Raw genomic sequence first — 14,599 nt, forward strand, 5'->3', positions numbered from 1 at the left:
ATATGCACAATTTTAGCACTCAAAAAATATTATCATCGCCGCACGACACAGCTATGTGTGCACTACAGGCTTACCCTACCTGCAACTGCTGTTTTTTTCATTCCATTCCATTGCATTGTACCCACGTCACTTAGCGCGTAGGTCATCCATACAATAGCAGGTTGAAAACCCAAAATGGATTCCTGACTTTCTTTTTTGTTCTGTCAAAAGTATTACGTATTTTCAATTAACCTATGAATATTACAGTCATCATAATTATAAAAACCATTCATTATTATGCTTTGGGTTTCTATAAACAATCTCTGTTACTTCATTTACTTTTAACAGATTGTCAAAGACAGTTAACGTAGTTAGAAAACATTGATACATTTAATGTAGTTTGAAAACATAGATACTTTTATCTATTGATTTTTAGGGTTATAGTTTAATCAAAAAATTTTAATGAAATTTTGATCAAATTTAGGCTCTTAAATTACAAACAACTTATCTGCTAAGTTATATTCTGAGATGATTTCCTGAGCTGTACTAGCAGTGCTGCCACTTATTGAGGATGATTGTAGACGGTAGCCCACTATCTCCTTAGCATAGACTCCAGCCGTGGACTGACCATGCCATCGACTGACTTTAGATTGACTTGTAGAGGCCTGTTGCAGCTGAGTGTATTATCACACAGAGGAGTAGACTCAATCCACAGGATTGACTGGTGCTGGTTGGGTGATGAGCTGCATATTTGTTGGTTCTCTGTGTAATGTGATGCCATCAGGCGAGTGATTGGCATCTGCAGAATCCATGGCAAAGTAGTTCTGTCAGCTGTGGTGCCCTTTTGAGGCAGCAGTCACTGTCAGTCTTGCAGATTGGTTGCACCTGCTGATTATGCAACCAGTGACACAGCACTGCACAAAGGTATGTTGTAGAGTGGGCCCTTGAGGATGCAACATTGACAAATCTGTTTGTCTATGCCTCCAAGAGATAGACTTCAAACTGCCTGATGGCACACTGCTAAAAGGAGACCATGTGGGGAATATATATATTATTTATTTTTGCGGTGCGCTGCATGGCTCTCTGGTAAAATGGCTCGCCAGTGATGTTGACAGCCTGGTTCTCTTCTTAGCCATCATAACATTTCAAACAAAGATGCATGTTTCTTGAGCTTTTCCATAAAGAGTAAAATATATAAATATGGCAAAATTTAATTTGTAATGTTCTTTTTTATTTATACTGTTTCTATTAACAATCTGTTATAAAAGATCACTAATTAAATATTTATATTTGCAATGAAAACTGGACTTTTGTGTATGATGTGTAATTAGCAATAAGAAGACATGCATTTTTCATAAAAAGACAGATAATCAGCATATATTAGATGAATTTTGTATTTAAATGATTTACGTATTTGAACTGAACAGGTGAAATAATAATAATAATAATAATAATAATAATAATAATAATAATAATAATAATAATAATGACAGAAACGAGACTCAAACCAGTGATATAACGGTCTTGAGTGCTACTCCCCCCACCCCTCAAGTATAACCCTCTTGTTATGTATTTTTCACTTCATGGAAATACCTATAGAACATGAAACTTCATTAAAAAAATTTTGTTGCGAGGACTCGAATCTGTGCTGCACTTGTGGCATACGAGCGCTCTGCCTCAGAGCCACACTGCCTTTCGAAAAATTGATCTCATTTTATTTTATATTAAAGATGGAAATGGGTAGGTTAAAGTTAGATATAGTGGGAATTAGTGAAGTTCGGTGGCAGGAGGAACAAGACTATTGGTCATGTGAGTACAGGGTTATAAATACAAAATCAAATAGGGGTAATGCGGGAGTAGGTTTAATAATGAATAAAAAAAAATAGGATTGCAGGTAAGCTACTACGAACAACATAGTGAACACATTATTGTGGCCAAGATAGACACGAAGCCCACGCCTACTACAGTAGTACAAGTTTATATGCCAACTAGCTCTGCAGATGATGAAGAAATTGATGAAATGTATGATGAGATAAAACAAATCATTCAGGTAGTGAAGGGAGATGCAAATTTAATAGTCATGGGTGATTGGAATTCGACAGTAGGAAAAGGAAGAGAAGGAAATGTAGTAGGTGAATATGGATGGGGGCTAAGAAATGAAAGAGGAAGCCGCCTGGTAGAATTTTGCACAGAGCATAACTTAATCATAGCTAACACTTGGTTCAAGAATCATGAAAGAAGGTTGTATACATGGAAGAACCCTGGAGATAATAAAAGGTTTCAGATAGATTATATAATGGTAAGACAGCGATTTAGGAACCAGGTTTTAAATTGTAAGACATTTCCAGGGGCAGATGTGGACTCTGACCACAATCTATTGGTTATGAACTGTAGATTAAAACTGAAGAAACTGCAAAAAGGTGGGAATTTAAGGAGATGGGACCTGGATAAAATGAAAGAACCAGAGGTTGTACAGAGTTTCAGAGAGAGCATAAGGGAACAATTGACAGGAATGGGGGAAAGAAATACAGTAGAAGAAGAATGGGTAGCTTTGAGGAATGAAATAGTGAAGGCAGCAGAGGATCAAGTAGGTAAAAAGACGAGGGCTAGTAGAAATCCTTGGGTAACAGAAGACATACTGAATTTAATTTATGAAAGGAGAAAATACAAAAATGCAGCAAGTGAAGCAGGCAAAAAGGAATACAAACGTCTCAAAAATGTGATCGACAGGAAGTGCAAAATGGCTAAGCAGGGATGGCTAGAGGACAAATGTAAGGATGTAGAGGCTTATCTAATGAGGGGTAAGATAGATACTGCCTACAGGAAAATTAAAGGGACATTTGGACAAAAGAGAACAATTTGCATGAATATCAAGAGCTCAGATGGAAACCCAGTTCTAGAAGGGAAAGCAGAAAGGTGGAAGGAGTATATAGAGGGTCTATACAGGGGCGATGTTCTTGAGGACAATATTATGGAAATGGAAGAGGAGGTAGATGAAGATGAAATGGGAGATATGATACTGCATGAAGAGTTTGACAGAGCACTGAAAGACCTAAATCTATACAAGGCCGTGGGAGTAGACAACATTCCATTAGAACTACTGACAGCCTTGGGAGAGCCAGTCCTGACAAAACGCTACCGTCTGGTGAGCAAGATGTATGAGACAGGCAAAATTCCCTCAGACTTCAAGAAGAATATAATAATTCCAATCCCAAAGAAAGCAGGTGTTGACAGATGCGAAAATGACTTACAGACAAATGGAAAAACTGGTAGAAGCCGACCTCGGGGAAGATCAGTTTGGATTCCGTAGAAATATTGGAACACGCGAGGCAATACTGACCCTACGACTTATCTTAGAAGAAAGGTTAAGGAAAGGCAAACCTACTTTTCTAGCATTTGTAGACTTAGAGAAAGCTTTTGACAATGTTGACTGGAATACTCTCTTTCAAATTCTGAAGGTGGCAGGGGTAAAATACAGGGAGCGAAAGGCTATTTACAATTTGTACAGAAACCAGATGGCAGTTATGAGAGTCGAGGGGCATAAAAGGGAAGCAGTGGTTGGGAAGGGAATGAGACAGGGTTGTAGCCTCTCCCCGATGCTATTCAATCTGTATATTGAGCAAGCAGTAAAGGAAACGAAAGAAAAGTTCAGAGTAGGTATTAAAATCCATGGAGAAGAAATAAAAACTTTGAGGTTCGCCGATGACATTGTAATTGTGTCAGAGACAGCAAAGGACTTGGAAGAGCAGTTGAACGGAATGGACAGTGTCTTGAAAGGAGGGTATAAGATGAACATCAACAAAAGCAAAACGAGGATAATGGAATGTAGTCGAATTAAGTTGGGTGATGCTAAGGGAATTAGATTAGGAAATGAGACACTTAAAGTAGTAAAGGAGTTTTGCTATTTGGGGAGCAAAATAACTGTTGATGGTTGAAGAAGAGAGGATATAAAATGTAGACTGGCAATGGCAAGGAAAGCGTTTCTGAAGAAGAGAAATTTGTTAACATCGAGTATTGATTTAAGTGTCAGGAAGTCGTTTCTGAAAGTATTTGTATGGTGTGTAGCCATGTATGGAAGTGAAACATGGACGATAAATAGTTTGGACAAGAAGAGAATAGAAGCTTTCGAAATGTGGTGCTACAGGAGAATGCTGAAGATTAGATGGGTAGATAACATAACTAATGAGGAGGCATTGAATAGAATTGGGGAGAAGAGGAGTTTGTGGCATAACTTGACTAGAAGAAGGGATCGGTTGGTAGGACATGTTTTGAGGCATCAAGGGATCACCAATTTAGTACTGGAGGGCAGCATGGAGGATAAAAATTGTAGAGGGAGACCAAGAGATGAATACACTAAGCAGATTCAGAAGGATGTAGGCTGCAGCAGGTACTGGGAGATGAAGAGGCTTGTGCAGGATAGAGTAGCATGGAGAGCTGCATCAAACCAGTCTCAGGACTGAAGACCACAACAACAACAACATTAACGACGCCCAGGTAACTACAAAGTCAGTTTCCATGAGAGTTTTTGAGAGTTGCATTGAACTGCTATGGGCGGCATCGAACTGCTATGGGTGACTTCTGAACTTAAAATACTATGAATTAAAAAAAATACAAAAATCTGATTGCCATGTGTCTCTTTGTAAAAAGCTACAACATCCACATGAAGGATGAATGTATGATGCAGAGAAGCCTAAAGATGGTATGGCTGTGTTCATCGAGGTCACTTGCCACAGTGTGCCTTCAATCTCCACAACAACTTTCAACCAGTTACAGTTACTATTCATGCTCCCCAAAAGACCATCTCTGACCACTGTTCAGCTCTTATTGAACTGATCAAAGAACTTCCTCATCCATTTCCTCTAATAGATTTTAACACTCACACAACGTGGTGTGGAGCTCAATGATATATGGCCATTTCTGCCACATGTTTCAATACTCACAATCGTCAGAACCTATATAGTACTTCCCATTTATGTAGGATCATGAAATTTGAGAAGCAAAGTTTCACAGTACAAGTAAAGGAAAAAAATACAATAATTGTTAATTTATAATTATATCACATAAAAATATTTTTTTCCCATTTGTTGCCCATCTGTTAAGACCCCTTTTCCTCAGGAGTAGGTATAGGTATCAAGTTGAAATTTATGTTACATATTAAGGTCAAAAGTCATTTGGCAATGTGAAAAATTTAAGCTTTTAAGTCAGTGCAATCAAAAGATGTAGCTATATGTGCCACATTTTGATACACACTCACTCATCAGAGCCTATAGATGAACGAGTCTACTTGTATACACATGTTGGGCGTGGTGGTGTAGTGGTAGAGCAAGTGCCTAGAAACAGAGAAGTCATGGGATCAAATCTGTCAGAATACGGATTTTTCAGTCTTCATTTTAACCTAGCCTTCTCCTATCAGCTTCCTGAGGAGTCATCAGAAACAACATGTCGTTTGGATTTCACATTAAATTATAGGTCCCTTACCCTGGTTGGATAACTGGAGTAGATTAGGGACATACAAGTTGCCAAAGTGGTGTCCAGCAGAAAGATGTGCACCAGGCCAGTGAGCCACTCGAAATTATTATCGTTATTTATATACATAATTAATTTTGTACGGTAGCCTCAGAGCATGAGTGTTATCACACTTGCCGGAGTTTTTTATATAACATCTGGAAATAAGCAAATAGCCTGTGTTTCTGTGTTAGAAGGAGGCTGTAAAGAGAGGACATCTGGACTTCTGCTCAGCTCCAATAATGAAGAAGAATGGAAGACTCTTCTTTGTTTGAGAACTTGAATCCATCATATCTGTGATAAAGTTACAACTGTAGTACCTAATGGTACTCAGTACTTTACAAGGTATCATCAGCCTTTGGAACCAGTTTTGGGACAGTTATTACACTGAAGCGCCAAAGAAACTGGTATAAGCATGCATATTCAAATACAGAGATATGTAAACAAGCAGAATACGGCACTGCAATCAGAACCGCCTATATAAGACAACAAGTGTCGGGTGCAGTAGTTAGATAAATTATTGCTGCTACAATGGCAGGTTGTCAAAATATAAGTGAATTTGAACATGGTTTTATAGGTGGCGCGTGAACAGTGAGACACAGCATCTCCGAGATAGCGATGAAGTGGGGATTTTCCTGTATGATCATTTCACGAGTGTAGCGTATCAGGGATCCGGTAAAACATCTAATCTCCAAAATTGCTGCGACCAGAAAAAGATCTAGCAAGAACAGGACCAACGACGACTGAAGAGAATCGTTCAATGTGACAGAAGTGCAACCCTTCCACAAATTGATGCAGATTTCAGTACTGAGTCATCAACAAGTTTCAGCGTGTGAACCATTCAACAAAACATCATAGATATGGTCTTTTGGAGTCAAAGGCCCACTTGTGTGCCCTTGATGATTGCATGACACAAAGCATTATGCTTCACCTGGGCCCGTCAACACTGACATTGGACTGTTGATGACTGGAAACATGTTGAATGGTCGGACGAGTCTCTTTTCAAATTATATTGAGCAGCTGAACATATACAGGTATGGAGACAACCTCATGAATCCGTGGACCCTGCATGTCAGCAGGAGATTGTTCAAGACAGTGAAGGCTCTGTAATGGTGTGGGGCGTGTGCAGTTGGAGTGATATGGGGCCCCTGATATGTCTAGATATGACTACAACAGGTGATACGTATGTAAGCATCCAGTCTAACCACATGCATCCATTCATGTCCATTGTGCATTGCGACGGACTTCGGCAATTCCAGCAGGAAAATGCAACACCCCACACATCCAGAACTGCTACAGAGTGGCTCCAGGAACACTCTTCTGAGTTTAAACACTTCCACTGGTCACCAAACTCCCCAGACATGAACTTTATGGAGCACATCTGGAATGCCTTGCAATGTGCTGTTCAGAAGAGGTCTCCACCCCCTCATAATCTTACAGATTTATGAAGAGCACTGCAGAATTCATGATGTCAGTTCCCTCCAGCACTACTTCAGACATTTGTTGAGTCCACGCCACATAATGTTGAGGCACTTCTTTGTGCTGACAGGGGCCTTACATGATATTAGGCAGATGTGCCAGTTTCTTTGGCTCTTCAGTGTATATCCCAGCTTGTCGGGGGATGTTATCTTCTCTGCCTGCCTAAAGCTAGGAATCCACAAGCAGATATTTCATTGTTGCCCTCAACAGCTGCTTAGGAGAGAGTGTTGAATTATTAATCAAATGGTACTGCACTTGGATTCTCAAATGATGAAATCTTATCAGTTGTTTGCAATGAGTTCAGGACTCACTCCCTGATAGCCTTGACTCTACTAGAAGCAGCTTATATAGAGACACAAGTGACATCTCAGAGGGATATTGGATAAGCATGTGACACAATGTGCTTCACCCACATCTACATTTACATGGCTACTCTGCAAATCGAACTTAAGTGCCTGGCAGAGGGTTCATCAATCCATCTTCATAATACTCTGTTATTCCACTCTTGAACAGTGCTCTGATACTACTAATGCCTGTATCTTTCTGTACGAGCTCTGATTTACCTTATTTTATTGTGATGATTGTTTCTACTTATGTAGGTGAGTGTCAACAAAATATTTTCGCATTTGGGGAAGAAAGATGGTGATTGAAATTTGGTGAGAGAAGATCCCGCTGCAATGAGAAATACTTTTGTTTTAATGATATCCACCCCAAATCCTGTATCATGTCCATGATACTCTCTTCCCTATTTCTCGATAATACAAAATGTGCTGGTCTTCTTTGAACTTTCTCGTGGTACTCCGTTAACCGTATCTAGTAAGGATCCGATACCGTGCAACAGCACTCCAAAAGAGGACAGACAGGCGTAGTGTAGGCAGTCTCTGTAGTAGATCTGTTGCATCTTCTTTGGTTCACCTTGCCCACAACGTTTTCCTTGTATTCTTTCCAACTCAAGTTGTTCAGATTTGTAATTCTTAGGTATTTAATTGAATTTACAGCCTTAAGATTTGATGGATTTATTGTGTAATTGAAGTTTAATGGATTCGTTTTAGCACTCATGTGTATAGCCTCATACTTTTTGTTATTTAGAGTCGGTTGACAATATTCACGCCATTCAGATATCTTATTTAAATAGTTTTGCAGTTTGTTTCGATCTTCTGATCACTGATCACTGATACTAGAAGATAAACGACAGCACCATCTGGAAACAACCTAAGGTGGCTGCTCTGATTGCCTCCTGAATTGTTTATATAAATAGGAGAAACAGAGGAGCTATGACACTATCTTGGGGAATGCCAGAAATCACTTCTGTTTTACTCGGTGACTTTCCACCAGTTACTATGAACTGTGTAACCTCTCTGACAGGAAATTACGAATACAGACGCATAACTGAGATGATATTCCATAAGCAGGTAATTTGATTACAAGCTGCTTGTGAGGTACGTTGTCAAAAGCCTTCTGCAAAACTAGGAATATGGAATCAATTTGAAATCCTTTGTCGCTAGCACTCAACACTTAGTGTCAGTAAAGAGCTAGTTGTCTTTCACAAGAACAATGTTTTTTTTAATTCATGTTGTCTGTGTGTCAGCAGATCTTTCTCTTCAAGGTAATCATAATGTTTGAAAACACATGTTCCAGAACCCTGCTGCATATTGGCGTTAATGATATGAGCTTGTAATTTAGTGGATTACGCCTATTGCTTGTCTTGTTTATTGCTGTGACCAGTATAACTTTCCAGTCTTTGGGTACGGATCTTTTGTCGAACGAGCAGTTGTGTATGATTGTTAAGTATGGGGCTGTTGCATTAGCATACTCCAAGAGGAACCTAATTGGTATACAGTCTAGACAGGAAGATTTGCTTTGATTAAGTGATGTATTCTGAGGATATCTACTTCTAAATTCCTCATGTTGGCCTTCTAAGTTACTCATGTTGGCAGCTCTTCTTGATTTGAATTGTGGAATATATACTTCATCTTCTTTGATGGAGGAATTTCGGAAGGCTGTGTCTAGTACCTCTGCTTTAGCAGCACTTTCATCGATACTGTTTCCATTCCATCGTGCAGAGAAGGCATTGATTGTGTCTTGCCTCTAGCATACGACCAGAATCTCTTTGGATTTTCTGCCAGGTTATATAAGCTATAATATCCTGAGCCAACCTAAAAGAAGGAAAATTTGTGGCTGTGCATCATTGTTATTGAGGTCCCTTCTCGTAAAATAGTTATTTGAAAGTTGAGTGTGAAACGTGATCTCAGATAAACTTACTCCGTAGAATGGTGTCGCATAAGGTAGTGTTTTACGCCCCCTTCTCTTTGCTCTAAATAACATAACCAGGACAATAAAGAGCACTATGACAAGCTTGCTGTTTGCCACAATATTATGAAATATCGCTATTCCTATACTGTCACAGTGACAACTCATCAAAATTTCAACTTGTGTTTTGGAGATATAAGGAGAGCGCTACAAGAACAAGTTTTATTTTTTCCACTGGATAACGTTTGTGTCAATTACTGCCATTTGCGGTGGATATTTAACTTATCTCACTTGTGATATAAGGACATCCTTCTCAGTTTCAGCAACTCTCAGGGTTCTGGACTTCATATACAAGTGAAGCTCATCTGGGTATCACCCTTGTACAACCATAGGTGAGAGCATTGAAGGCCATGAATATTCTGGAGTGCTTCCATTAGAAAAGTTATAATGCTGACAGATCGAGCTTACTGCAATTTTACAGGACATTCATTCACTCCCAAGTGGACTAAGAGTGTAACACTTATGGATTGGAACGAACTTCTTATTTGAAAATATTAAATGAAGTGTATCATGATTCAAAGACTTCTTGATGGGGCTTATAGGACAAACTCCACCCTTTTGAGCTAACAATCTGGTGGCAGCATGGTACAGTGAAACATACATTTAGGGCCATGTCAGCTACAGAGTTTCCTACAGTACCATTGCTCACCACCAATAAAGTAACTAAGTAATCACCTACAACCTACATAGTTCATCTGGAAACATACATAGTTTTTAGGGATCCAAGGGAAGCATCATAGCCATGCGGGATTAGCCGAGCGGTCTAAGGCACTGCAGTCATGGACTGTGCGGCTGGTCCTGGCGAAGGTTCGAGTCCTCCCTCGAGCATATGTGTGTGTGTGTGTGTGTGTGTGTGTGTGTGTGTGTCTTTAGGATAATTTAGGTTAAGTAGTGTGTAAGGTTAGGGACTGATGACCTTAGCAGTTAAGTCCCATAAGATTTCACACACATTTGAACATTTTTGAAGCGTCATATGTTCAGTCTGAGCATAATAGACATGGGGGTCTCACACAGAAATGGAACAAACTACTATCATGATTGATCAGTATGCCCCATATATTTTATTTTAAACATGCATACTGGCTGTTCAGTGGTTTACGCTGATGGCTCCAAGCAGTGGTCTTAATAGTCTGCCTTAAAATACATTTATGAAGGTAATTTTTACTGTCTTTCTAGCAGAGTTGTATGTAGCCATTGCAGCTCTCAAGAAATTGTTTGTTGCACTAGCTGAGAAACCCAGAGTATCCTGGGTATTTATTTATAACTGTGCACAAGATTTTGTATGCATGGAATTTATTTGTTACTTGTAAAACTTCTTTGTATACAGTGTTTGAAGTTGTATGATTGGGGATGTGAATTACGAGCTCGTTTGCTTCACTAACACGAGAGAGCCCCACAGAGCTGGGAACTCAAAAAGCACCTGACACTAAGGTGTCCATGCCTGCAACACAGTATCTGGCATTGTGTTTTGGATATGGTTATGACATAACATAATCTCACTGGAAATATGTACACGTTTAAAGTGAAATGGTAAATTGATAGGAATAATCAGGATTTGGGGTGTAAAAACTCGTTCATATGTCCCACTTGCTATCAGAATTTCAACTCGTATGATGTGAGATTGAAGAGAAGTAACTTTAAACCTCTGTGAGTGAAAGGTTCTGAGGAGAGAGATAATGCATGACATTCTTGATCAGAGTTAAGTCTCGCCTTGGTTTTGCAAGGAGTTTCCGTTGGTTTCCTGAGACCACACAGTCCTCAGTCTTTTAGCTGTTCCAGTATACTGAAGAGACTTGACCATTTCTAGGCATTTTTATTCGTAAACAAAACAAAATCAAAATGTAATGAGTAAGCACCCAAATCACAAAGCAAACTTAAGAAATTTGTTTTTCCTAGAAAGAATATAAATGAAACCTATCAAAAGAAGCAACACTAAATCTCTGTGTCCTGGACAAGTAAATTCTTTGTTAGTTTGTTTTTATGATTGCTGCATGTAGTTCTGTCACTGATGCAAACTTCCAAAAATACATGTCACTGAGTTAGAAGAAACTAACAGTGCTATATATATTGGTTTTTTGGTGTACTTCAGAACTAACAGCACCATCTGTACAATGCCATGATAACTAAACATCTGAACCACCAAGGTGAGCAGATGATTATAGATAAGACTTTTAAGTTAAGATATCTTTTTCTAATGTTCCAGGCTGCACTCAAGTTACCTGTGAAAACTCCATGGGATTTTGTCTAGTTCTTTTAGAGATTAGCATGTTCAAGCAGAGACACAATGGCTTTAAAGTTTTATTTTCAGTGTGGATTGCAGACAAATTTCTCATCCGATTCTCTGTTCCTCTTCTGAACATCTGGTGAATGTACCCAATAGAAAAAATTCGTCACCCTTGTCTCCCTTCAAAACCACAGTGGAAAGCTATTCAATGAAGTACTGGGGCATATAGCAATCTATGATAATTGGATGGCAAGTGCAGTAGCTGAAGAGACTTCGGAGAAAAGTACAATGGCTGTAGGTGCCTTCCCCTTACATTTGTGAATGTCTTCATGAAAAGGTCAGTCATTGAGAAGTGGAAAAGAGAGTGGCTGAAAATGTGGAGAATAGACTCCATATTCCCAAAGCAAACACTCAGTCATAGTGTACCTCCAACCAGTCGCTTGGGCAGAATGAGGGGATTCTAGCTCATATTCATATAGGCATTGTTCATAAACTGGTAACTTCCTACTGCCTGTAGAAGAGTCAGTATAGTATTATTTCTGTGACACCAGCGTACCAGTACACCACGATTTGGCTGTGTGTGGTCCGTGTGTTGAGCAGTGGGCATCAAGGCAAAGCTAGCAGTACATCTTGATTTAGGCATTGACACTGTCATTGGTGGTAAGTTCCTATGGGACCAAACTGCGGAGGTCATCGGTCCCTAGACACTGTCAGTAAAATTGTGTGAGGCCAGCTCTAATCTCTGAATGCTGAAAGAAAGATATGAGAGAAAAACTGGTTGCTACTACTTATGCAGTATTTGTGGTATTAACTTTTATCCATAGTGATTTTCAATTTCCTAATTATGTAAACTTATTTTTTTACTTCACTGTCTTTGCCTGCTCCTTAACAATTAAGAGATTATCAAATTTAGAAGAATGCTATTGACAACAAGATTGAGTGCTCAAAAACCAACTGCTACGATCCAGTTGCTGAGAGCTCCTCACTGCAGCACAGACTTTTATGTTCTTTTAATATCTGGTTCGCTTCCTTATTTAGCAGTTAGGCAGCTGATGGTTGGTATGGTTGCAAAAACCACTGTACTTAATAACTATCAGATTGAATATGTCTTAAGACTGGTCTCTAGCTCTAGATTTGTTGGCGCTAGAGGTACGCTCATGTCTCAGCTACCAGTTTCACATCCTTTGGCGCATTCTCTTTGAAGAGTGTCACTGAATAGTGATAGACTATTTCTCAAAACTAAAAATTATAAACAAAGATGATGAGAACTTGTGGAGGAGTAAGAACATTGTGTGTGGTACGACTGATGATGTTTTCTTATTATGCAAAGTGACATAATAAAATATATAAGCCATGACATATTAAAAAGGACATACAGCAAATTTTAAATTTCTTTGAAATTGTAATGTACAAAGACTTAATTATGTTTGTACCTTATTTGCAGGTGAAGTGGAAAGGACTAAGGAGGAAAAAGTAATTTTCTTGGGTAATGGCACAGCTGAACTGGTGGAAGTCAAAGAAGAAAAAAGACAAAACAATGTAAAGACAGAGGTTGAGGAAGTGGGAACAGGAGGACCGAGCAAGTGGGAGGTGTCCAGCAGCAGCAGTATTGAAGAAGTTAGCATTAACAGTGATCAGTCACGTGAGAAAGATGATTCACCAGACATTGAGGTAGTCAAGGAAGTGAGCTTTGAGGAGAGGCTGAAAATAGTTGATAGCATTGGTATGTCATTTCCACATTTATTGTATCTATTACACCTGTTTACCAATCTGTTCTGAAGAGTCCCATTTTCACTTTTTGCTAGAACTGAGTGGCGACAGTGAAGAAGAAGAAACTAGTGTTCTACACGCAGATGACATTAATGAAGTTATAGAAGTGGGAAAGAGTTCACGGTAATTATTTATCTAATTATTTGTGTGTGTGTGTGTGTGTGTGTGTGTGTGTGTGTGTGTGTGTGTGTGTGTGTTTGTTTGTTTTGCACAACACTCATAGCTTATCCATTGTTTCTGGTTCCAGGAAAGCAGTAAAGGATGAAGAAGTAGAAGAAAAAGAAACACCTAGCAGAGGATGGTATAAACCAAAGTGGTAGCAAATATATCTTTCCTACAAAAAAGTGTCATACGGTGTACAAAATGTGAAATTTTTTATTGTAATGTTGACCGTTTTGTCTGAGATATGTTTCATCTTCGTTGTTATAAAGATTTTTGGGAGATACAAACTTTTATTGTGTATTAGCCAGCCTTGCACATTAATACTTACTAACTGAGAGATAATTTTGTAGCATTTAAAATACTATGTTGTCCTCCTCCTGCATGTAAATGCCATTTTCAAAGATATTGCTTCAGCATGTCTAATTTTTGACACTGTAAATAATTCTTAGTTTGATACTTACACAGCAGTAGGTACACTTCAGATAAGTGAAAGAAATTGCTTCAATCTTTGTTAGTGCACAGTTGTCACATGCCAACAGAGGATGTGCAATTTACAGTCATACTGACAACGCAACTTAGTTTATGTGCTAATGCAATCACAGCATCATATTAAAGGCATTAGATGAAATAAAGCATAACATCAGTTGAAAGATTCTGAAGATGTGGGTAAAGTGAAGAAGAAAGTCATCCAGGATTTGAATATGACATCAAGCTCTGAAAGAACTGACATTTTTGCCTTCAGAGAACATTGAACAATCTCACATCCAACACCTTTACCAGTTGACCATCATAAGATTGTAATAATGGGAGAAATAATAGAGACAAAAGTAAAATAAATAATAAAGTACAAATTCACAAGATTTATTCAGGCACACACAGCAAGTGCAATTAACAGGTAGCCATTTCAAGTACACAACAGCAAAGAGATTAAATAGAAGACTACAATTCTTGTGGCTGCAAATGGATATCCAGCAAAGTGTGGCATTTCTACTCTTGACGTGACAGTTTCTATCTTTAGCTACCTTTTCACTCAGTCAGTGACACAGGTGTATTTCATGAAAGACTAAGTATGCACTAGTAGTGCTTATGTATAAAATTGAAGCAAAGCAAGTAATGCCTAATTACAAACTATTCTCAGTACATCCCGTTATTTAAATCTTTTGAGAACGA

General features: G+C 38.7%; 1 protein-coding gene across 1 annotated transcript in view; it reads left to right on the plus strand.

Moving 5' to 3' along the window:
* The window catches only part of LOC126095145 (exosome complex component RRP45-like), a 63,447-nt gene extending 49,715 nt beyond the window's left edge, over window positions 1–13,732 (plus strand). Inside the window, exons 7-9 of the mRNA XM_049909865.1 lie at window positions 12,942–13,220; window positions 13,303–13,390; window positions 13,515–13,732. Coding sequence (XP_049765822.1) covers window positions 12,942–13,220; window positions 13,303–13,390; window positions 13,515–13,587 — 440 coding nt within the window. The 3' untranslated portion in view covers window positions 13,588–13,732. The remainder of the gene's footprint in view (window positions 1–12,941; window positions 13,221–13,302; window positions 13,391–13,514) is intronic.
* The last annotated feature ends 867 nt before the right edge of the window (window positions 13,733–14,599 follow it).

Source organism: Schistocerca cancellata, chromosome 8 (genome assembly GCF_023864275.1).
Source record: "Schistocerca cancellata isolate TAMUIC-IGC-003103 chromosome 8, iqSchCanc2.1, whole genome shotgun sequence".
Lineage (NCBI taxonomy): Eukaryota > Metazoa > Arthropoda > Insecta > Orthoptera > Acrididae > Schistocerca > Schistocerca cancellata.